Source organism: Chelonia mydas, chromosome 3, assembly GCF_015237465.2.
Source record: "Chelonia mydas isolate rCheMyd1 chromosome 3, rCheMyd1.pri.v2, whole genome shotgun sequence".
Classification (NCBI taxonomy): Eukaryota; Metazoa; Chordata; order Testudines; family Cheloniidae; genus Chelonia; species Chelonia mydas.
In genome coordinates, this window is record NC_057851.1 from 194,439,721 (window position 1) to 194,465,428 (window position 25,708).

The following is a 25,708-nucleotide window of genomic DNA, read 5'->3' on the forward strand; positions in this document are numbered from 1 at the left end:
TCCTTTGCAACGAAATCCTTTGTTCTGAAAGGTTTCTTAACTAGCTCACTAACAACGCTAGCCTGGATTTGCACTCCACGTAACCAGAGATTCTGTACTGAATCTCACTGGAGGTTTCCATTTATCTGTGGCATTTTAATGGGCAATCCACAGTTTTCTCGCACAGCAGCTGATGAGAAAGTCTATTCAGAGTCTGACCTTGTACTGATCAGCGTGGCCTCTGAGACCCCGATATTAACCATCCAAATGTGCACGTGAGGATTACAGGTATAGCCAAATGCTCAAATCAGCTAGAAAGAACAGGGTAATGCACTTCTTTTATGTGGCAATAGCCATCGTGTTTACAGACGGAATGGCTACAGAGCATTACTCAGCGCTCTGAGTGGGAGCCGTGTTAGTCTGTATCCGCAAAAAGAATGAGGAGTACTTGTGGCATAAATTTGTTAGTCTCTAAGGTGCCACAAGGACTCCTGGTTGCTTATTACTCAGTGCTATGATTCTAGCAGTGCTCCTTGATTTATCTCTCAGCTTAATGGCACACGGTAGAATTGCCACATTGATTAACAACTCCTTGAGTCCTTTCGAATCACTGCTCTCTTCTGCCTCTCAGTGTTATCGTCTCTCATAAATTCTGTAGAGTCAAAAGATTATTTTAAACGGTATAAACGAGCGAAACTTTTTGATAAAGTAACCTCCCTTTTCCACACCCCACCACCTACCTAGGAGCATTGCACTTAGCAGACAAGTCCACACAGGAGCTTGGGGTGCTTTGTTTAAAAAGATTCTTTGTCACATAGTTGTTTACTAAAGAAGGTTTCTCTTATAGTAAATATTAATTTGTACTGAACAGGTGCATATGTTAATTGGAGATATAATTAAATGTCAGACCAGCTCTCTCCAGGAAGGTTTGAACAAGCCTGGAATACTTTGATTTTTTTTTCAAATAAGCTTTTTATTAACTTTTCTCTATCAAATGGCATAAAAACAAGAATAATTTTGCCCACTATGAAAACAAAACTACCTCTGGGACAAGACTCGACAACTGTTCAGCAGCGCCTGGCAACACTACACAAAAAATTAGAGCAGGAACATTATAGATTTTTGGGTGAAATTTTTAAGTGTGCCTAAGTGGTTTAGGAGTCTAAACTCCATTTTTCAAAAGAGATGTAGGCACCTAGGAACCTACGTCCCATTGACTTTCAATGAGACTTAGGCTCAGAAGCCGAGATTTTTAAAGGTATTTAGGCATTGCTGCGCTTTTTAGCATTGCAACACTGAATTGATTTAGGAGCGTCAATCTCATTTTCAAAGTGATTTAGGAACTTCAGTACCTAATTCCCATTGACTGTCAATAAGAGTTTGGCTCCTAAGTGTCTCAATCACTTTTGAAAATGAGATATAAGCCCTGAAATCAGTTAGGCATTGCAACACTGAGAGCAGCAATGTCTACATCGCTTTAAAAATCTGGGCCCTAAGCCACACAGACCCACAGCCCCTCTCAGTGATGCAGCGTTTGTGATGCTCTGAGTTTGAGTTTAGCAAACAGATAAGGGCCTGGCTACACTTGCAGATGTAGAGCGCTTTGAGTTAAACCAGCCTTCGGAGAGCGCAGTAGGGAAAGCGCTGCAGTCTGTCCACACTGACCGCTTCAAGCGCACTGGCATGGCCACATCTGCGGCACTTGCAGCGGCACTGGGAGCGGTGCATTATGGGCAGCTACCCCAGCATGCAAGTGGCTGCAACGTGCTTTTCAAATGGGGGGCGGGTGGGGTGGAGTGTGACAGGGAGTATGTTGTGTGTATGTGGGGGGGAGAGAGTGTGGGTTTTTGGGGGGGCTGAGAGCATGTCAGCATGCTGTCTTGTGAGTTCAGACAGCAGCAGACCCCCCTCGCTCCCCCGCCTCTCTCTCTCTCACATACAGCATTCCACAGTAATGGTTGCTTTGTCTCGGAGCAGATAAGCAGCTGGCTGTCAGAAACGGAGCTTTCAAAGGGCATATCCGCATTCCTACAGCTGATTCCAAACAATGACAAGAGTGGCCACTTGACTTAAGGGGATTATGGGACATTTCCGGAGGCTGATCAGAGCGCAGTAAAGCAACACCTTGTTCACACTGGCGCTGTGGGACTCCAGCGGGGGCGCAGCAAACATTATTCCACTCGCCGAGGTGGAGTACCAGCAGCGCTGTAGCCGTGGAGTCAGAGTGCTCTACGTGCCTTGCCAGTGTGGGTGGGTAGTGAGCTAGTGCGCCCGGGGCTCCTTTATTGCGCTGTACCTCGCAAGTGTAGCCAAGCCCTAAGGCTCAGACTCTATTCACAACCTCATGTAATGGAACCTCCCTTCCCCCGACTGCACCATTCAGGTTCTTGGAAACTTCAGTGCTCCCATCCTCCCATCTCTTCATCCGAGAGAAGCGTGAAACCAAGCAGGAGTTAGTATAGCTAGAGGCTGAGGTACAGTATCAGCTGGGTGTTTAAAATACAAGCCTCTCCTCCCTCAGGCAGGTCTGTTTACAAACCAAGTCCTGTGGCGAAAGAGGCCTTCCCACAATGGATGGAGAACACTCCCATCCCAGTCACAGTGGTTGTGCCCCTATTACTTCCATGGCTGTTAGAGCACTGCAGGAATGCTGTCCCCTCATTGTGTGTATTTGTTTTCTTCCTTCTTTACTGATTTTTTTTTTTAAATCTCGAGCTGGGGATACCACTTTGGCACCACAGTCCCTTTAAACTATTCAGTGTCATTCCCAATTGCGCAGTCTGGCTGGGCAGTCAGACCATGGCCTTGGGGAAAAGGAAGATCTGGAATAACCCATCAAGCGTTCTGTAGATGGGAAATTCCCCTACTTTGAACCAGGAACAGCCATCACAGCTGCCTATGGTACTTCTGAAGGTCAGCAGTACAGAGGGACTTTATCCTCGTCTAGTCACCTGCACTTGGGTACTGCTGAGGAGCAGATGAGCAATCCCATAGGGGCCTGATCCAGCACCCACTGAAGTGGACAGAAATCTTACCATTGACCTTAAGTATGTCTTTGATATGATGTTTTCCCATTCAGACTCCTAGTTCCATTTTGAGAGGATTTTAGTCTGGATCCAATATATTTATGTCCCTCCATCATATACATCCACAGTGGACATTACACAGCATATTCTATACAAGCGATGGGCTACATTCGAGTAAAAAAATGGCTGTTAAAAAAATCTTGCCCGAGAAAGCCGTAAGACTTTTCTTCTCTACTTAGAGTCCAGCTCTGATGTCAAGTACATGTGCTTTACACTGGTGTCATGGTACCAAGCTGAATGGAGTCTCTCCTGATTTACATCACCATAAAGGAGATAGAATCAGGCCTCTAGACTTTGCATTCTTTCTGGAAAAATGTAAGTCTCTGAATATTTTAGTTAGGTGCAGCACATGGATAAAAAGGATAATGCATAATGTCATTCTACCTTCTGCTTTTGTCAGGTGAGCTTTACAATTCTAGACTGATGTAAAGAACAAATGTAAATTATACTGAGCATTTTAAATGGTTTTAAAAAATAGCACGACAATCCGTTTCCTTCTAAAAGATTTCATAAAGCCGATTCGGGACTAAAAAATAAAAAGCATTATTTAGCATGAAAGGACGGTGGTAATTTCGTTACATTAACCTAAATTCTTCAGGTTCAGCGTTGTTAGCTTTTGAAAGGGAATTATTCTTTTTGAAACAAATCCCACGAGAGTTCTTCAACCCTGATGGATTTGGAAGATACTAAGAGTGAGCTAAACTACAGTGCTCTCAATGCCTCGGAAGGAGGAGGAGTACCTTACCATACATGGAGATCACCTATGAATTGTAGCACATATTAGTATCAGTTGTATTATTTATGTGACCACAGTGCTCACAAATCCCTGCTGAGGGGGAAGGGCTGCTCCTCTGGAAAATGGTCCCGGGCAAAAATGTTCAAATACTGGCAATGATGCACTTCTGGCCCAGAGACTTCCTCGAAGTTGGATCTGCTTCCTCCAGACTGAACTAGGTCGAAATTTGGACCACTTAGGCTCTGTCTACACTTGGACCCGGAGGTGTGAGTCCCAGCTCAGGCAGACGTCGTTGTGCTAGCTCTCATCAAGCTGGCATGCTAAATGCAGCGGTGTTGCTGCAGACAAACAGGCGGCGGCAAGCGATGGTACGAGTTAGCCCGGCCGAGTGCGCATCTGCCTGAGCCCCCTTGGTACGTATTGGGGTGGCTAGCCCAGGCCGCTGCTCGCCACCACCTGCGCTACCCCAGAGACCTTGCTACTTTTGTACGCCAGCTCGATGAGCACGCGGCAGGGACTCAAACTCTCAGCTCATGGTGCAGACATACCCGTGCATAAAGCCACAGCACAGTCATTAAATAATCAAGCCAGGAATAAGCATGGACATTCCACGGGCTTGAGGTGAGTTGCCAAGTGCTGACATTAGATCTGTCACCCCTGTCTCTGAAGGTGTCTGAATCCACTCACCCGTGTGGCCGCTGCTGCTGCAGAACCACTATTGGTGTGGTGCAACACTCTGCAGCTGCAGCCCTCCCATAGGCTCTGACGTTTATTCTCCCCGGGGGTGCTCCACCCCCACTGTGGCCCAAGGCCCCGTCCCTTCCCCCCGAGGTCCACCCACACCCCACCTCTTCCTGACCCTGCTCCGCCCCCTCCCCCAAAGCTCCTGCCCACCTGCTGCTCTCCGCCCTCCCCCAAGTGCCTCCCTCAGCTGCCAAACAGCTGATCAGCCACGCCTCCGAACAGCTGATCGATGGTGATTCCGAACAGCTGATCGTGGCACCATGGAACAGCTGTGGCTGGTAGGTGCTGAGCACCCACTACTTTTTTCCCCTTGGGTGTTTGAGCCCCGGTGCACAGATGGAGTCGGCACCTATGGGCCCACCAGTCACTTACAGGAAGAGGTGCCCCGGCAAGCACCAGTTCAGTACAACTTGGTGATGCCACAATGGTGAGTGGATTACAAATCAACAGGAATATCTAATAACATGGAAAACACGCAAGTTACACACATGGCATGTTTACATAATGTGTTCCCTTGTCTTCCTCTCCTTTCAGCTCTTCCAAACGTCATGTCACCCACCTGGTTTGCCTGGTCTTTGTCTGTCAGTTCTTTGACGTAAGGACTCTTTTACTGTATGTTTATACAGTGTCCAATATAATGGGGTCCTGTTCTGATAGTTTTGTATGGTAATAGCACCCAATTAATGACTAATTAATACATATTTGTTACTAATCATTAATAACAATTCCTAGCTTAAAGGTAGAGAATGCTGGAATGATAGAGGGACAACTGACAGGGAGGAATATAAACAGGATCAAAGAGAGTCCCCTCATGTGCAGAAAAGGAACGGGAGAATCTTTAACTCAGTTGTACTTTGATTGACAGCAGCTTGCTAATTGTTCAGTGATTCAGACAGAGGGCGAGGGAGTCTATCTAGATTTTCTCTCGGCATGCAAGTCAGATCCCTAAATAATTCACATTTGTTTGCAAGTTATTCTCGCAGAAGGTGTTGAATTGTAACTGTTTAAGGGCAAGTGACAGCTTGTATTTTATTTTCTGAACAGACAAAAATTAGAACAGACAAGATAGACCTAAATATACCAGGATAACCCCAATATGAACAGGCTAAATATTATCCGTTCAGGATATTATCTGAAGCAGATGTATGTCTGGAGTTGAAGTGCTGTGCATATTTTGCTTAAAATTTTTGTTAGGGCTTGATGCCCATGTTATTGAGGAAAGTTCAAAAGCTGAAAAATATGCTTTTTCCCGAGCAGATCGTATAGCTTCTAGTAGAGATTAAAGTGGCAAATTCAGATCGAGATAGCAGGAGAGAGGACAATCACACCCCACACATCCAGGATTTTGGAGATATAGATATAAGGGATCGCTAATTCCCCGCTATTCGCTATTATGCATGATGATGGGCAAAGAAGCATAAAATGAGGTAGAAAGCCCCAAAAGGAGCAGAAAGGGGAGAAAGAGCAGTAAGGCATGACTCCCCCACCTATCCCTGGGGCCTGTGGAGGCCCTCTATGCTAGATCTGTGTGTGGTCAGTGCTCAGCGGCTCATGAGGGTGGAGGAATGAGAAGGTGTGTCAGGGGAAGGGGGAGAGAGGAGGAGCAGCTGCTCTGTATGGCATACTCCCCTCTCTGACTGGCAGAATTTCTGTTAGAATACAGAGCGGAAGCTACTGCTGTTCCAAGTGGTTTTATTGCCTTTTGTTCCATGCTGTGTCCACTCACCCATGGAAGGGGAGAAGAGTTTAGGCACAGCAGGCTGGCCAAGGACAGCATGGATGCCAAGGGAGAGAGAATGGCTGCTAGACATTAGTACAGAGGAAACCCGCCATGTCATTGGGACTTTCTTTCTGTACAGATCCCACAGATCCATGAAGTTTAGAAGCTACCACTCTTGCTTCCTCCAGGGTCATCCAGGCACTAGGAGGAACCTGTAAGACAGATCCTCAGCTGAGGCCTGATCCAAAGCCTACTGAAGTCAATGAAAGTCTTTCCAATGGTTTAAATGGATTTTGGATTCAGTCCCTGGTGTAAATCTGGCATATTCCCATTAAAGTAGGCCAGGTCTACTCCAGCTGAGTATGTGACCGTGAGGTGAACCCTATGGAGTTTCTCCAAGTCTTCTGTTCCCTTTGTCCGAGATATACCACAGGAGGGTATAATGTGGTCCCTAGGAATGTCCTTTGCTTTCTATCCGAATCTAATTTCTATTCTTGATTATTTGTAACTTTAAGCTCTTTAAGTTTTGTTCTTACCAATCCCTCTCCTGCTTCTGTGCTCCCCTTTTTTTTCAGATGCCAAGAATGTCTGTTTGAAGAGAGATTTATTTTGTTAGACCCCTGCTACTGTTATCACACTTGACATCTCCCAAGTGCATTAAAAGGCTCTTTCAGTTCATGCATGTTTAGAATGTATTCTGTGATGGCAATTCTGATCACAATCTAGCTGGAGACAAGTTGAATGGATACTAGAAAAAACACAACCTGCCATGATCACGTTATTTTGGGAATTGTAAAACGTTGGTTGATTGATTAATGGCTCTATTTAAAATACATCCAGATTGCATAGTTTTATTTAGGATACCAGACAGTTATCTTTTTCTTTGGGAAGAGCTCAAGTGGTGATAGGGAAGTATCAGCTATGAGATGAGTGAGGTTGTAAATTTAAAAAATTTTCATCTTGGCTGACCCATCCATGAACATGGATTTCAAAATGTAGAAAAAAGGCATGCAATATTAGCACTAATAAGTATGACTGAATAATTAAATTATTTTGCTACTTTTACAACAGCGATAGGATTATTCTGAATTAGTTACATAAATCGTTCCTAAAATTTCCTATCACTCTTATGTTATTTAAAATTTCTTACACATCAATTAGTTTGAAATAATAAGACTTTAGGCTATCCATTAATTGCTGCACTGTAGACATGACCTGTATTTAACGTTCTGCAATGAAAATTAAGCTGAAGCAACAAAGAATCTTGGCTAACAGAAAAGGTTTCTTCAGCCTTCAAATAACAAAGAAAAGTTAATGGGAGCAATGAATACACAAGAGACTCTTTGTCAGTTTACCATTTTCTGCTGTTACACGCTAAGACAGATTGCTGCAGCTATAAGCTTTTATCTACAGATATTTAACACATATTGTTGTATTTTCCATGTATTCTTTCCAGATTATACAATATAACTACTTTCTGCCAAAAGTCCGGTGCTGAAAGAAACATATTATTCATGTAAAGGGAGGCCAGCTTCATAAAAAGTCCAAGGACTTATTTGTTTGAGAAACATCACTTAGAAGATACAGCAATAGACTACTCCTGGGAGAATTCTGCGCCACTGTGTGTGCGCAGAATTCATGCCCTGTGCAGATTTCTTTGCTTCCCTGCAGAAAAATGACTTTCTGACAGGGAAGCAAAGGGAAGCTTCAAGAGCAGTCACACATCACGCCCTAGTAGTGCAGATACATTGTTTCAGGCACCCGGAGCAGCCTGTGGAGAGGAAAATCACTGTGGGGCTGGGGACACCCCAGCCAGTGGCTTCTACCCTGAGCTGGGATCAGCTGCTAGTCCTGGCTGGGCTGGAGGCAGGAGAGGATGGGACTTCCTTTTCCCCTGCAAGGAGTGGCTGGGGCTGTGTAAGACCCACCCCCAGAAACCTCCCCCAGCTGCAGGAAGCTCAGCATCCCCCCTTGCTTCTTGGCCCCATCGCTCCTCAGCTGTGGGGGGAGGGGACACTGTATGGGGAGCGGCTTCCCCCCCGCATCCACCCAACCCTTGTGAATCCAGACCTCCCATACCCAGACACCCCTGTCAAGCGTCACCCAGTACATCCAGAATACCCCTAGCCCTCCATACCCAAACCCCACCCCACTGTACCTCAACCCCTGCCCTCAAATCTCCTGCCTCCGGATCCTCACTCTTGCACCCAGACCACCCCCTACTGAGCTCCTGGCACTCAAACCCCCACTCTGACAAGCCCCACACCCCTGCACCACCCTGAGCCCCCACATCCAGACCCCCATGCCACTGACCCCCCAATTAGCTGCACCCAGACTCCCACCCCACTAATCCCCACTTCCCTATCACCCAGATACCCCTGCTGAGACCCGCACACCCAGACCCCTCTGCTGAGCCCCAATCACCTTCACCTGGAAGCCCCTGCAGAATCCCATTGCCCCTGCACCTTGAACCCCAGACCCGAACAAGCCTCTGCGCATCCAGATCCCCCCACACCTAGACCCTCCACTGAGCTGCCTGCACCCAGATTGTCCCACACGGAACCCTCTCACCCAACACCTGGATCCCCCCACACTGAGCCCCTCCACACTTGGATCCTGCCTGGTTGAGCATGTCTGCCCTATCCCTGGTGCACCTGGTGCAGAGGGGCAGGGCCCCAGGGTGTTTCTGGGTCTTCTGCTGTGTCAGGGTTGGGTGCAGCCTCACTGCTGAGTCTGGGTCCCGGGGGTGGGGTTGGGGCTGCAGGGTGATCTCCCACCTTCGTGCAGCCAGTGGCCTGTGCTCCCCACTGTCATGCTGGATCCTCTGCATTCATTTATTGATAAATGAAACTCACAGAATTTTAAAATATTGGGTGCAGAATTTTTAATTTTTTGGTGCAAAATGCCCTCAGAAATAATAGATATGTAAGGTAAATGTGGATGGGGGAGCTTTAAATAGTTCAGTCAGTGCTCTTGCTTTTCTGTTAGCTAACGGAGATGGGTTTATTGGAGAGACACGTTGTCTACACACATGGGGAATTCACAGTTCTTAATTTTTATCTGCCTGCTGTTTTGGCTCACTGAGAAGCTGTTAAACTGCCTTGATCTCTTTGTAAAAGAGGCCTTAAGACAGCTGAAGTTCTCCTTCAGAGCCAGCCTTCTGCTCTGTTCATGTACTGAAGCCACATTCTAGCATCTGTGACACCACAGCTGGTTTCAGGCTAGCAACTTGTAATGTCACACCCCATGGATTGCAGCATCAGTCATCAGGATCTGACTGCTTACAGAGAAGGGGAATTGGAAACATTAAAATATTATAAAAAGAAGAGAAACTAGCCCAAGTTGAATAATTAGGAAGGCTGGAAGGGGACACAGGAGAAAACTGCTCTCCTCTCAATTATTTTAAAAGCAGAATATGCTATAATCAGGACCCCCTGTAATCTGGCCATGCAGAATTCATCTTGTGCCATAGAACTGTGCTTGAGAATCTGAGCTTTCATTTTTAAAAACTGTTTCTAGCACATGCTATTGCAGATATACACTTAGGTGATGTTTTAAGTGAAAACCTATGCAGTGATGCCTGTCTGAATCTGCAGAGAGCCTGAAACAATAGCTCTAAGAGATGTGAATTGCCCCAATTCCCATGGACTCTGCTACTCCAATTGGCATTCTCCCAAGACACTGCGGAATTTGCCGTTTTGTGCCTGTCTCCCTGCCCCAGCCCTGCCAAGATCTGCCTTGTCTTCTCCAGCTTTGTTCTCAAGGCTTCCTGCACTGTTTGTTGGAGCCAGGCTTTGGGGAGCTAGGATGGGAGTCCAGCTTGCAGGCAGGGAGTGTGGGAGCCAGAAGTGTAGACTTGTGAGCTGGGTCTGGTAAGCCAGGGAGATAAGCTGCTGAAGTTGGCTACCAGGATCACACTTCTCTGGCATACATGAAAGCAAAGAGGTAGTCAGCCAGGCCATCTGGACAACACCGCAGAAGCCAAGGCCTAGGGAGTGGCGCTGGGTCGGAGAACACAGCAAACAAAACCCATCTTTAAAATAAAATCACAGTCAAAAATAACCGTGGATGATTTTTTCACCAATGAGTATTTTCAAGCATGTGCCACGGTTTGTTCAGTGGGGGTGGGGGTAGGAATAAATGGTATTCTAGGGCGATAGGGTAAGTTAACAATGAAGCAGAATTTAGCGGTTGTTGCCAGAGAATTTGATCCCATTGTGCTGCTGAGGACGTTTTGTATTGAGAAAGTGACTGACGGTGAGTTATAATTCTCAGAATCTTCTATACCCCTCAGCTCCATTTGACATTCTACACTGATACCTCTAATGTGTTTTAATGGCCTTTTCTGCAGCAGTACCCACTATATGCAATAAAAGGCACATTACTAAAAGAACGGTGGAGGAGTTTAATTCCCATAAATGTCATTAGTTCTAACAGGAGTACTGACTCTAAAGTCTTAAACCCTGCACGGAAAATTTTGCCTTTGTAGCATTTACACAGAAACGAGTGTTTTAAAAGCAGGTACCTTAGATTGTGAATTCTCTAGATTACCGACCATATCCTTGTAAGGGTTTGTACAACTTTAGAATGGAACGCTCATTCTGATCGGTGCCTCTGGATTCTACCGTAATGTACCTACTGAATAGTAACTACTGTAAGTTTTAATCTTTACTAATCACTTCTGAAACACTGAAGTTCAGTATCAACTATTTGCGGAAATAATCCCTCCTACATATTTCATGGTATGTATTTTATTTATGTGTTTTTAACACCTACTGCATGAAAATAAAGATGTCAGAATGTGATCTGTGAAGTGCAATATTATTCCCATAAGCCATGCTGTCACTAGATATAGAAGCTGACACTATGCCAGGCAGAATTCCAGATCCACACAACAGCACCTGCAAATTTTAGCCTGCGGCGCTGACTCAGGAAAGCATCCTGATGCAGAACAGCGCTCAAACTTATGGTCAAAGCCCACTGAAGGACTTTAGAATGTGCTTAATGTTAAATATGGGCTTCAATGCTGTCCTGAACAGGGATTGATTTACGCATGTATGTAAAAGCTTTCCTGAATCAAGGCTTCTGGTACGAGTAAATTATGGCAGTACTCACTAGCTGCTAGTAGCCAGGCTCTCGATAGGGGCTCGCTTCAGCCTCTCTTATGAAGCCCCGTGTACAGTACAGACTTGTGACTGTATCTCCTCCTATTCTTTCTTAAAATCATCAAATTACCCCTCTTACTGCTGGCATCTGTCAATCACAATGTCATTAACCAGAGGAAAGAAAATTCCCCCTACACCTCTGTGAAGCAGAATACAGTAGGTAGTTAAGTCAGTGAATCGCTGCATGAAGTTATGCAACTAGATCCGATGAATTCAGCTAGATTGCTGCATGCCTAACTACCATCAATGCTAATGAGAGTTATGTGCATCTGTTACGAGTGGGCATACACTTTGGCCATGAATTCTGTTGAAGCAAAATCTGATGGTATCTCATGTGGGAGTAAGGGCCATGTGATGGCCTCTCCTCTCCCTACATCTGTAAAGCTTGCCCTCTTTCCATCTTGCAGAGCATCTATTGGGGCGAGGGTGAGCTTGGGGGCTCAAAATGACCCTTACCCTTTGGTTGCAGAGGACTTGATGGGCATTGGAGGGGCTGTGCTCTCATTCTTCCACCGCTCTCCCCAAACACCTGTCCTATTGGCTCTGGAGAAGGGGAGATCCTTGGGCCGATGGGCCCATTCATTGCATTTTGGAGCGGCCTATTGGATGTGCACTACTTGGTGCATTCTGTCTCCCAACTTTTACTCAGTTGGGTAGATCTCACCTCATGGTCCTTTCAGGCATAGTTTCCCCCAACCTCATTCCTTGGTGCCCTCACTGCCATGTAGTGGGGTGAGCGAGGCAAGAGGGAGTCACAGACTTCACCTCCAGGGGACGGGATAGGTTTATCTGAGCAACTCCACGATGACACAGGGGTTTCCCCCTTGGGATTTGATTTGCTCTCCACAACTGGGGTAACTATTTGGACTGAATAGCCTTCACCCTTTCCACCCCCATAACATGGCCCAAATTAGGAGATACAGATCAGGATTTGGTTCGTGTTCAGGACAGCCCTGAAAACACAGAGAGAGACAGTCTAAAGGGGCAGCGGAAAGCACAGGGGCTGTCCGTGGAAGAAACCTGGAGAGAGATTTCTGGGTCAGGGTGCAGGCTGAAAAGAATGCTCTTGGCGCTGAGAGCGAAAAAAGCTGTTTCCTGAAATTTGATTACTTTTGTGTTCAGAAAGAGTTCAGTTAAATGCTGGTACTGTGACAAAATTGGCCACAAAAAGAAGGATTCTTATAAATTTATGGCTGTCACAAGGGTCTCGTGAAAGCTTCTCTCCCACTTTGGGAAAGGGGGGAACACCAATCTGAAGGGGCAAAGCTTGGAAGTACAAGGATCAGTCCCAGAATTTTTGTTTAGATGTGGGGCCATTAAACAACAGTAAAGTAAGTTGGACTATTGAGTTTGTAATAGGATCTGTGATGTATATAGGGGTAATTGACACAGGCTCAAACATAACAGTTATTAGACCAGACACTAAAGAGGCTAGAAATCCCAAACTGAACCACCTAATTGGTCTCTAATGGGATCAGGGAACCAGTTCAAAAACTGGGAAAACTGGGTTTGAAGATTGGACCTCTGAAATTGGAACAAGAAATCTGGGTGGCAGAAACAGTGGATGAGCTAATGATTAGTTGGATTTCATTGTGGCTAATTGTGCAATCAATGCCAGGCAAGGTATCTTACAAATTCAGTCTGTGGAAATTCCTTATATAGATATGGCCCACATGAGACAAATCGTTTATAGGCAACTGGTTTGCAGTGAACTAATTGTTCTGCTCCGATGGGGTAGGAACCATTATAACAGCTACATGCCATGTAGCTTTTCAGCAAGGGCAAGATGCGGAGTTTTGAAATCTGTTTTGAGACCCAGGGTCTTGGGGCAATCTTAGCCGGTAAAACTCTTGTGGATCTGAAACAAGAACTGAGCCCCACTTGTTTGTGGCAGGGTTCTGACAAACAGGAAATTGTAAACAAAGGGATGCAGTTGCCATACGTGAGAGATCTGGTAAACACTGGTAGAGAAGACAATTACAAACGAATAAAGGTGAACTCCAAGAGTTTCTATTGGATTTGTCCCAGCTCAGTACAGCACACTTAAATGAGGACTAGCAGAACAGTCTACAGTGCTTTCCGGTAAGGAATCAGGAGTTGTTCTCCCGATCTAACAAAGATATATGTTGTATTGCACTGGTCCGGCCCAAGGGTGATACTGGGGGGAACAGACCCATTAAAAAGCCACCTCACCTACCTGTAGCAAAAAGGGAAGGTGCACTACAGGGCATCAAGGAAATGGATCAGGAAGGCATAATCAAGCCTGCTTGGGCCTCACCCATAAGCCTCACTCATAGTTCTGGTTATGAAAAAGGATGGCAGCCCCAGTTTCTGTGTGGACTACAGAAAAATATCTGAAGTCACTTTCAAGGATTCTTATGTATTATCATGAATGGACGATACCCTGGATGCTGTAGCAGGTTCAGTCTGGTTTTCCACACTGACATTTAAAAGTGGATATTGGAAGTGGATCCAGAGGAAAAAAACTGCTTTCACAGCAGAACGGAGCTTGTGACAATTTAAAGTGATGGCTTTTGGCTTATGCAATGCACCAGCCGCAACTGAGAGGCTAATGGAGAGGGTATTACAAGCATGCCTCTCTCAGCCTGTCTGTTATACCTAGGGGATATCCTGGTGCTTGCGAAAACATTTGAGCAGGAACTAAAACATTTACCAATGGTCTGCAACAACCTGAAGGTGGCCAATTTGAAACTGAGCCCAAGGAAATGAGAGTTGTTCCAAAAAGAAGTCCTCTACCTTGGGTACAACAAAATCAGCAAGCAGGGAATTTCCATTGACAAAAAAGGAAACTGAAGCTGTATAGAGCTGGCCAATGTGCCAGACACTCACAGATGTGCCATTTTATAGGGCGCTGCTCCTATGATAGATGGTTCAGTGGTGGGTTTGCCTATATTGCGAAACCACTGCAGATGTTGGGTGAGAAAGGGAGCCATTTCAATGGTCAACAGGGAGTGATGTAGCATTCGGAGAGCTGAAAAGTGCCATTGTTCCTGCTCCTGTCTTGGACTATCCATGTTTCAAAACCCGTTTTGTATTGAACATGGATGCTGGTGCTTATGGTCTGGGGCCAGTACGGACACAAGAACACAAGGGACTTAAGAGAGTGACAGCTTGTTACAACAGAAGTCTAAATTCTCCTAAGAAATTATTGCACCACCTGAAAGGAACTCTTAGCCGTGGTTAAATCCACAGAACATTTTCCGCACTATTTGCATGGGAGGAAGTTTATGGTCAGGACAGAGCAGGCTTCCCTGCAGTGGCTCTTTAGAGTCACAAGTCCTGAGGGATAGCTTGTCAGGTGGCTGGAGAAACTGCAGTGCTATGATTTCACAGCCACACACAGGCCTGGCCATGAGCGTGATAATGCTGCTGCCTTATCCAGACAGTCTTGTTGGGAGGCTAATTACCAATGCTGCCCCAAGCAGGAGAGCAAGGAACTAGTCGCTCAAAAAGATGAGTGTGCCGCTCTTCCTCTAATTCGCAGAAGGGCCCATGTTCCTATTTCATCCATTAGAGCAACCGGGCTGGGGCCAAAGTATGTGTCCCAGAGCAACTAAAAACTTCTCAAAGAGAGACCCTGATATCAGGATAGTGTGTGACTGGAAAATCAACTGGAAAATGCACCCACCCTGGAATGCAATGTAACAATGCCACAGTAAAAGTTGTCTGGTCACAGTAGGAAAGCTAAAGGCTTAAAGATGAAATATTGTATAGGAGATGAGAAAAAGCAGCAAGTGATGGACACAGGTAGCAGCTGTTTGTACCAGATGCAATGAAATAGGAGGGTCTGAGGTGATGTCATGATCTTAAAACTGCTGGACACTAGGGGGTTGCAAAAAACTTAGCCAAGGTCAGGGAGAATTTCTATGGGTAACATGCAGGCAGGGTGCAGAAATTGGTGCAGGAAATGTGATGCCTGCATTGCAAAGGAGGGCCCCCCTAAAACTGGGAAAGCCCCTTTGCAGAAGCATCTTGTGGGGGTGCCAAAGGACTGCATTGCCACTGATGTTCTTAGGCCCTTGACTGAGACAGCGGCTGGCAATCAATACTTGCTGACAGCTATGGACTGCTTCACAAAATGGCCTGAGGCTTATCTAATAAGAAACCAAGAGGTTGTGACAGTAGCAGACGAGTGAATGAATTTTTCACCAGATTTTGGGGCTCAGGCAAGTTATGGATTAAGAGAGAATCTCTGAATCCAATGTGTTTCACCAGGTTTGTGAGATTCTAGGATCCACAAAATTTGCACCATCTCAGCACACCCCCAATCTGATGGGACGGTGGCTAGGTTCAACAGGACTCTGGGGGTTCAGCTGGCTACCTTGCCGAACAGCATCAAAGAACTAGCACCAGCATATCCCATTTCTTTTGATGGTTTATAGAACAGCAGTTAATGAGAGTAAGAAGTGTACCCTAGCATTCCTCATGTTTGGACATGAGCTAAGGACCCAGGAAACCTGTTGTATGGAGTTCCTGGAGAGGAACAAAGGGATTTGAACCATGGGAACTACCCTACATTCCAAAACTGAAAAAAATCACACCTTTGGCTAGGGAATATCTGAGGATTGCCTCTGTCAAAATGAAAAAGCTGTGTGATGTAAGGTCATCTGGGGAAACCTTTAAAAGGAGGAACCTGGTCTGGTTCCACAATCCTAGAAGAAAGAAGGGTTGGAGGCCTAAACTGGATAAACTTTGGGAGGGAACCCTATTGAGTACTGACCCAAATCAATGAAATGGTATACACTGTATTGTTGGGTCACAGGACTCAACCCAACATTATCCATAAGAACCCTCTGAGAAGATACTGGAGGACAGAATTTCAGTTTTGCTGCCCTCTGAATCTGAGAATGTAGCTGTGGAAGTCGAGACTGGAAAAGTTGTTAGAGAGTGAATTCTCCTCAAGGGTGTGGTCTGCCTCAGCCAGCAAATTCCACATAAACAATAGGCAGTCTTTAGGGTCTGCTTGACATGAAACCCAGGGAGAGAAAAGAGATTTGGGAGGAAATAAAATTCCTTTGGGTTGGTGATGTGAAAACATCTTGACAGAAAGACACCGTACATATGTAAATAGTTAACCTTGTATCATTCTGAATGTTTTAAAAAAATTTCTGTTTGGGATGGGGCTGGTGAGTGTCTCCGTTTTAAGCTTCACTGGGACAACAGGTGAAGCTGAGGTGTGTGTATGTGGGGGGTGTTGTTATGATCTGGGTGAAACATTTTTATGGACTGAGATTGATGGGTGTGAGCCAACCCTTCAATTAACAAGACTGTAAGCATAAGGCCCAACTAAGACAATAGAAGTCTGTGGCCCTGCCCAGGAGCTTTTGCTGAACATTGTTTTGGGCACGTGTTTGTGTGTGGGAAGCCAGAACAAAAAGTAACTGCCTACAGACAAAAAGGACTGAGAGAGAGAGAGAGAGAGAGAGAGAGAGACCACGTAAGGAGCTGCTACTTGAAAGAATGGTGGCTGACCATGGAAAAACCCTGGGAAGAGGTTTTTGGGTCAGGGGTGCAAGCTGAAAAGAGTGCCTTTTGTGCTGTAAGCAAAAGTAGTTGTTTTATGCTACTTGGTTCCTTCTGCACTCAGAAAACACTGGGTTTTGTACATTCCTTGTCAATAAAAAAGGCTGCATCAAAGAAAATACCAGACTCCATCAATTTCTCCTTCCAACTGGAATATCGCACAGGGCCTGAACATTGCCGAGCTGCTCAGGTCAAAAGGGGGCAGCAATCTTAAACACTATTATTTCTGACTTTCAGAATGTTAGTTGAGTTATTTCAAAGAAACTGAGCGCTAGTCTAGCCCTTCAGCTTTTCAGGAAAGAAGAGAGTACATCTCCGAGAAGCAGAAATCAATATCCTCATGACATTTGCATAAAAACAAAGAACTATCAGCATCCTGGCAAACTGTTGCCAATGTAATAATGCCGTCTCCCGTAAGTCACCCGGGCTTTCCCTTCTGCACATCATCAGGTACCAAGGTATTTATTATGCTCTCACAGTTCTACTTGCTTTTGTTGCAACAAGTTTGCTCATGAAAATGCTTGTCCAATGCTTTCCTGTGTATCGATAGTTGAACCGAGAGCTCATGACAAGCAAGGACCAGCCCTAGTTTTGTGGCCTAATTCTGCCAAGCTGAGAGAAGACAACTAAGCACAATTTAGAGTGAAATATCTACTTTAAACACATTGTATTTTACAAGTTCATTATTCTCTTTGCAAGAGATCTTACAACAACTAAAAACATTAATATAAGAGATTATAAGCATGCATTAGTATGTTTAGATACTAGGGTTGCAAATTTTCTAATCACAGAAAACCGAACACCCCCACCCCACCCCTTCTCCAAGGCCCTGCCCCGGCTCACTCCATACCCCCGCACCCCAATGCTCACTCTTCCCCACCCTCACTCACTTTCACTGGGCTGGGGCAGGGGGGGTACGGGTTCTGGGCTGGAGGTGCAGGCTCTGGGGTGGGGCTGGGGATGAGGGGTTTGGGGTTCAGGAGGGGACGCCGGGCTGGGCCAGGTGGTTGGGGTGAGGGCTTTGGCTGAGGATAAGGGATTTGGGGTACAGGAGGGTGCTCCGGGCTGGGCCAGGAGGTTGGGGGGCAGGGAGGTGCGGGGTCCTGGCAGTGCTTACCGTGGCTCCAAGGAAGCGGCCGCCAGGTTCCTGCAGACTCTAGGCACATGGGCGGCCAGGCGGCTCTGCGTAGTGCATGCTGCCTTCGCGCGTGCAGGCACCACCCCCTGCAGGTCCCATTGGTAGTGGTTCCCTGGTGGCCGCTTCCAGGAGCAGCGTGGAGCCAGGGCAGAAAGGGAGTCTGCCCTAGCCCCAGGCCCCCATTGCGCTGCTGCCCAGACTTTTATCGGCCCGGTTGGCAGTGCTGACCGGAGCTGGCAGGGTCCCTTTTCGACTGGGGAAAACCAGACGCCTGACAACCCTAATAGATGGTAGATGGTAGAGTCCACATGGTCAGAAGACAGATCATGCACATCAGAAAACCAATGTGACTCAAATTAAGGTGACATTTTAAGCATCAGTAAACATATACGTTATTTATTATTTCTATTACAGTAGAGCCTAGAGGCCAGGGCCCCAAACTGCTGTCATCATGGCAAATCCCAAAGGGATGTAGCCACCTTGCAGACTGACTGTTGCCTGGATCAATCTCTAACTAGGTCCTGACGATGGTCCCAATATGGTAGGCTCTATAAGAACATATATTACCCTTTATTTCAACCAGGAGTTAATTCAGGGAAGTCCTATGGCCTGTGTTATACACAGATGACTCAACTGGTCCCTTCTAGCTTTATAATCTATGAAGCTGTGAAGAGAAAGTCCCTCCCACAAAGCCTTTACAATCTAATTGTAAGACTACAGAAAACAGGTGGCTAAAACAACACATGGGGGGAGCACAAGGAAGCAATGAAATGATCGTGGCCAGCATGGAAAACAGAGATCAAAGCAACCAAGAGGCCTAACCACTATTGACTTTGTTGTAGCCATCACAGTAGAAAGGAGAGTAACTCCAGATCCAAACAAGATGTGATCTTGAGCTACTGATGGCAAGGATTATGAATTACAGAAAGAGAGAGATATTTACTTTCAAGGTGCATAGGAACCTTGTGTTAAAAAATTCAGAGGAGAGCTATAGAGATTGCAGTAAATTAAGTCTTTTCTCCGTACACTACTGTCAGACCACTTCCCCACCACAGATCTCTGTCTCGGCTGTACCACCTTGTGTGGCCCAATCACCTCCTTCTTTAAGATTAGATGTCTGGGGTCCCCCTCCAAATATCTGTACCCATCAATTGCAACGCCCTGCATTTTTAAAGATTATGCACTAACTTGTGGCTTTGCCAAAGCCCGGAGGAAGGGGCAACAACATGTGTTTGTGCTTCCCCAGAAGCACACTGGTAACCAGATTGTGACTCAGAGTCAAAATCGGCCTCTTGGAGGGCTGGGGTGAGTACCTGCAGCGGACTGACAGCTGGCACAAATTGCTTCACTTGTGTGTGTTCCACTCACTCCTCAGCCCTTGTCTTCCTCCCTCTCTACCTGGACAGAAGGAGGAGAAGTAGCAGCTCTGTGAAGGCCGTTGCCCCTTGCTCCCTGCCACCATATGGCCCGAAAAATATGAAAAACACTGAAAAATATCTATTGCATGCAAAAAAGGTAAGTGCCTTCCTAGCGATTATCTGAAATCCTTTACTATGGGAACTCTCCAATGGGAAGTTATGTTCTGTTACAATACTTAGTTCTCCCAAGTCCCTTGCTAGTCCCCCCAAAGCCACAGTGCTTCAGAAGAACTTGTTCTTATTCCATCAGCAAGACACAACGCATATTAAAACATTCAGAAAGGTAGAATCAGGTAAATGGTAAAAGATCAGAACAAAGCAAACAAAAATGACTGATTAATAACCAAAGCAGTTTATTTCCATCCCCTAGACAGAAGAAAACCTGAGATTCCATGCACATCCGCATCTTCAAGCAGCTGTCCCAAGCGTCCTTCCTCCTACACAGTCATATCCCCACTGCTCTGTGACACACAATCAAACTCTTATCCCTTCTGCTAGGGCATTTTGGGCATCAACCCTTCTATAAAACAATTTAAAGAAAGAAATTATTTTCTTATACTCTACTTTCATCTGTCCTGGTGGGTGTGTCTGTCTTTTCCTCAGTCTTCTTCATTTCCACCAGAATAATTCCCCCCCTTTTGTCTCTTAATCTCTCCTGGTGGCTCCACTAATTCCCCCTTTCACTGCTTGCCACAATTTCCCCTACCTCTCCCATCCCCTGGTTACCTCTCTTCTCCTTCCCATCCCTAAGACCTGTTGCCTTGGCACTCTCTTCTCAACCCTATTAGCTTCTGCTCCTCCTTCTTTCCTATCAACAATGCTTGAATCTCTCCCCTTCCCTCACGCCTCTAATGTTTCCCGTGCCCCACTCTGCCCCACTTTTTGCCTACAGTCCCTTCCCCTCTCTGATGCTGCCAGTCCTTGATACCCTTCTCTGGAGACTTTAAGTTCCCTCTTTTCCTTCCCCATAATCTCTCTTTGCTTTTTCAGGGGACTTTCCAGTAGTCTATGGGAAACAGAGCATTGGCCTTCTGTGGGTGGTCTCGAGGGAATGGGATTTTGGCTCTGACTTGGCTGAGAGATGGAACAGAAGATGCTCAGATGATCAAAAGGGCAGTGGAGATGGCTGCCTGAAAAGCTTTTATATTCATGCCGCTACACGCATCTCTTGATCGCTGCATTAGAGGTGAGACAAAAGCATTACAAACAAAACAGTGGGGTGGAGTGTGAGGCAAAGAAGCCACAAACTGCTTTCCCAGTCTAAAAAGAGTATAACCACCAGTGGCAACATACGTTACGAAGCCAACAGATAATAAAAGGATTCAAAACCTTCAGAGATTTCAGTTATCACGTGAACTAATGGGCAGTAAACTGTGGACCCTACCGACTCACGTTTTGACATGAAAAATGAAAACAACATGCGCATTACTAGATAAGAAGGGGAACATTTCACTCACTTTCACTATAGTCTCATATTCCATTTCTACTTCTGTTTTTCCTCTACTTCTTGTTCTTCTATGCTCTTTAAAACAAAACCAAGGATCATTTCAATTTTCGGTGATTAGCAATTACTCTAAACTAAAATTACATAATTTTGTGCAGTACAAAAAAGTAACCTCTCTTTTATCTAGGCACATAATGAACAATAGAAAGACCACTCTGCCCTTCTGAGTGCTGGCTCATTAATATTTGACTGGTTGCTAGGATCACATTAGGCAGTGAATTTGCCCAGTTGGTAGGAACACATTAGGCAGTCAAACCAATCTATGAAACATAACCTGTCACTCTTTATTAAAAAAGGACAATGTTTCAGCATGCTTCTGTGTGGGAGATCTGAGCTTGGGTGCAGCTGGAGCTCAGGCACATTGTCGAAAAAAATTTCCTCAAGAAAGAGACATATTCTTTCGATAGGGGAAGAAAAGTATATTTCCATAAGGACAATGTCAATCAGCCATGCCACCTCGGTTCCTACTGGAAGGAGTATCTAAGGCCACTACAGATATATCACCTCTGCCTCTGATCATGCCAGATTTCTTAAACTAAGCGGGATTGGCCTTAATCAGTTCTTAGATAGGAGATCTTCAAGCAAAACACAGAATGCTTCAGAAAGTGGTGCTAGAGAATCAACAGATGGAACACTTCCTTTTGAGTCAGTATTAAACCAATGCCTGAGCAGAGGGAGCTACTGGGCATGATGCTGGAGGAGGTGACATTTGCAGGATAAAGTGTAAGACCAATATTCTGATCCACCAAAGAGCCCTTAAAAAAACAAAACAAAATGAAACAAAAACACCTAAATTTGCATTTGATTCCCAGTGTCAAAATTCATATTTGGGTAATTTAAAAGAGTGGCAGGATTTTAATATTAGCCCACCCTGCTAGCAGGCATTGGAACCCTCCAGAGAGCTGCAGACTAATTATTGCTGACTCTCTGGGACAGGAGTAGCTCATTACACACCACCCCAAATGTAAAGGGGGTAAAGGTAGCCTTCTGTAAGAGAGTACAGGCCTGAGTCAGAGAGGCCCTGAAGGAAAGAACTCCAGCCTAGAAGCATCCAAAAAACTCCAAGGGGTCCACATAGGGCAATTACCTTGAAGGTTATCTTTTTGTTAATAAAACTGTACTTCAGGAAGGGTAGCTTTTTGGAGCTGACTAAGGTGTAGCTTTTATTTGGAGCTGGATTAGAACACCATCAGTTTACATATAAATACATTTTCCCTACTAAAATTACTTTTCCACTTGCAATTGGCTGTGCATTCTTCGTCTATTTTCCTATACTGTTGTGTAGCATTGCTGTGTGGTAACAGCTGATATTTCACCCCAGCAGAGATTGCAGTGGGGAGTGATGTGATTGCTACATGTTGATGGTAGCTGCATGAATAAGGATTGCAGTTCTAGTTCTGTTTGTAGGAGTTAAAACTTTATGGCTATTTTTGCAGCACAGTAGGTGCTATTAAAAGCTTGGGGTCTACCACACCACGGCATTCATGGTGCTCCATATATTCAGAATGGGAACTATTACAGACACCACGGTATGTTTTAAATATATGGTGACACTGGGTCAAAGTCAGCCCCGGTATGATAGCTGGGCACACATTAATTAAAGTCAACGATGCTTGGTCCTAGCTGTTAAATTTGTTAAGAAAGCATTGAAAATAAACTTTTAAACTGAAATAGAAAGAAATGAGTAGCACAAAGGTCAGAGTTTTCATTTTCTATTCTAATGAAACCACTAATAAAGTTTATGTAACTTAATAGCCGAAGTAATACTTAAATTGATCATAAAATGTTTCCCCTTAAAGCATTTTTGTAAACTGATCATAATTACCAAGTCAAATCCTTGGTAATGGCGAAGGGGGAGAAAAATGCATTTTATGCATTGTGTGCTCATCTTACATTCATTTGGATTTATAAATGTCTTGTAATTGAGTCACAGTGGAGAAAAAAATCATCATTAACTAACTTAATATGGCTGGATTTGAATGAAATTAATATGTAACAGAATTTACAGAGCCCTCCTTTATTGCGTCACAATGAATGAATGAAACCACTTTATCTGTTTTCCCCTTGAACTCTCTTTCACCTTGGGCTGGAAAACTACTACATTAGCAGTGACATAAATGGTGTTGTAAGTTACATGTTGGGTATAAGTTGGCCAGAAAACGGGCGCTCGTGAGCGTGGAGTTTGCAAAGTAAATCCATCATCTATGCGGAGGGAGCAGAATGTGGGGATTACAGCAGGAAAAATGGAGCAGTGCGAAGGTGAAATGTAAGGTGGGATGAGACGGCTGCTTTATTGTGCATATTCCCTTGTTACTTTTCCTGGGGCACTTTAATTTCTGGCCCTTTTGGCCTGGAACTTACACTGGTTTTGCATACCTGCTGACAGATAAATCAGTTGAAGTTGCATTATTTTAGCACTTGCCCCAGTTTTATGCCACAGTTATATGTGAGGTTTAGGTTACATTACCATTTTGTCACTGCAGAATTTGGCCTAGTTACTTCCAGGAGAGTTGCATCCATTACATAAGGTCTGAATTTGGCCCCTAGAATTTTCGTTAAAACAAACCTTGGAGCACACTAACTTCCATCCCAGGGCTAACTTATTTACTTTGTGTAATGCTCCTCCTGATCCTTACTTCAAGGATCTTATTTTTAGCCTACCTCCTGGGTAAGTGCACATTTGCGTTTGTGAAAAGGCGTTTGCTTTGCATGCAAGCGATCCCAATTTTACATACTCACAGGGCTAGATAGGTATTCCTGTAGCCTTTTTTGTTCACAGGCGGGGATCTGGGTGTGCACACGGTGAAGGGCGTGTGCAAAGTGCGTGCACATTTGCGAACATGCAAATACCACCTAGCTGGAAGCTGAAAATCAGGTTCAAAATGGCTAATCACTTCATAAAAGCAACATCCAAAAGTGACAATAAAACAATTCTCCTCTACCATACTTGGGATTTTCACCTTCATCATTAGCAAGTACCCAAAACGCAGTCAATCAAATGTAACAGAGATATCTGTATAGCAGCTGTAGCTAACTGACAGCCTGAATTTCTCTGTGATATACAGTTACAAAATATGACACCCTAGTTTGAATTAAGGTGCACATAATTCAAATTCTACAATATTTTCAGAGCTTATATAGATAATGTATGTGCTTTGCCACTATTGCTATTTTTTGATCCAATTAGCACAAGTGTATCAGACATTATAAATCATGTGTTGCACACACATATTTACCACAGAGTGCTCGCTTGCTATGGAGTTCCAGTCAGCGAACAGGATTGTCTTGCAGCATAAGAAAGAGAGTCAGGAAGAAACACAAGAATTAAAATGAACTCCGAATTTGAAGCTCTTTTGATTTCATTTGTTATGACTACATTTATCGTATTGTAAGTTACATGGATCTTGTCTTTAAAAACCAGCAACTCCTTTCTTCTAGCAAGGAATTGATTTTAGTTGCCTTTGTGCATGCACGGTAGTCATGTTAAATGGCTTTTGGTGAAACATTTTAAATCTGCAGATAATTAATGCAACACAGACAGAATGTACTGCTTCCCAAATCATAAAAATGCATCTGAATAGCTATTAGTCACAGTAATGTTCAGGGAACATCACAGAGAGAAGACACTAAGCTTCTGAACGACGGACTAGATCTTAGGAGATCAGAGTCAAATGAGTATATTTTTTCTGTTGTCCATAATTAATTTGCAGTGCTGTATTTTCCCAGCATTTATGTGGAGAAGCGCTACTACTATAGAAAGTGCAAAAATCAATCAGTGCACGATAAGCATTTAAAATGTGAAGGTTATAAACATGTTTCATTTTATCTGACAATAGTCAATGCGTGGCTGTTCTGTACTGTCCCAAAGGCCATCAGAAAGAATATTTTACATTTCTGGTCTCAGAGCTGTCATGAGGGGTTAGATGCTCTTCTGAGTTACGCAGCTGTAAATCCAGTGGACAGCCACTGGAGTAAATGATATTACTCCAGATTTACATCATCATCACAAATGAGAGCCGAATCTCACCCAGAGCACTGTGTACTTGGAATCCACAACAACAACCTGAAGCTTGGAGCCTGAAGCTTAAAATCAGTTCTGTCAATTTGGATTTTTTTTTTCCTGATTATCCTTTATGGGCATCTTGAAAACATTACAAAGAAAAATGAATCACATTATGGAAAATACAGAGGGAATACTAGCTACCAAAAACATTGTCTCATAACACCTTATTTGATTCTGTTTGCACAGTTCCTGACAAATCAGACTTTCTTCCCCAGTCTCTCAGCTGGCAACTCATTTGTACAGACACAACCCTAGCGTTTGGCCTAAAACAAGGGTTTCATGGCTGCTTAGGTCTGTGATAAGACCTCTTTGTTTGAGAAAGAGGAGAAGATTTTCAAAAAGGCCCAGCAAGTTAGGAGCACAGGTCACTGGGAATCCTAAACTTTGAAAATCTCTCCCAGAATTGTTTTTAATTCACGATTCCTTCAAGAGGTGCTGGAATAATTTTTATAGTGGAGGTGCTGAAAGCCATTGTACCAAACTGTAAACCCTGTATATGCTGGAAACCACTTCAAGCCAGGGAGTGCGGCAGCACCCCCAGTTCCAGCACCTATAGATTCCTTTGAAGTTTTCCCTTGGATGTGCAATAGAGTTTACCTTCAAAAGAGAGG

The 25,708-nt window shown here is 44.7% G+C and overlaps 1 protein-coding gene across 5 annotated transcripts in view; it reads right to left on the minus strand.

Annotated features, from left to right (window-relative positions):
* The window catches only part of PLCB1 (phospholipase C beta 1), a 650,190-nt gene that overhangs the window by 14,424 nt on the left and 610,058 nt on the right, over positions 1-25,708 (minus strand). The window contains exons 32-33 of one of the 5 annotated variants that reach the window (XM_037896162.2): positions 24,271-24,318; positions 20,988-21,052 (exon numbers count right to left, since the gene is read on the minus strand). The exons of 3 other annotated variants lie outside the window; for them this stretch is intronic. In XM_037896162.2, the coding sequence (XP_037752090.1) occupies positions 21,014-21,052; positions 24,271-24,318 (87 nt within the window). In that variant the 3' untranslated portion in view covers positions 20,988-21,013. The remainder of the gene's footprint in view (positions 1-20,987; positions 21,053-24,270; positions 24,319-25,708) is intronic. One more of the 5 variants, XM_037896163.2, reaches the window with a different exon arrangement.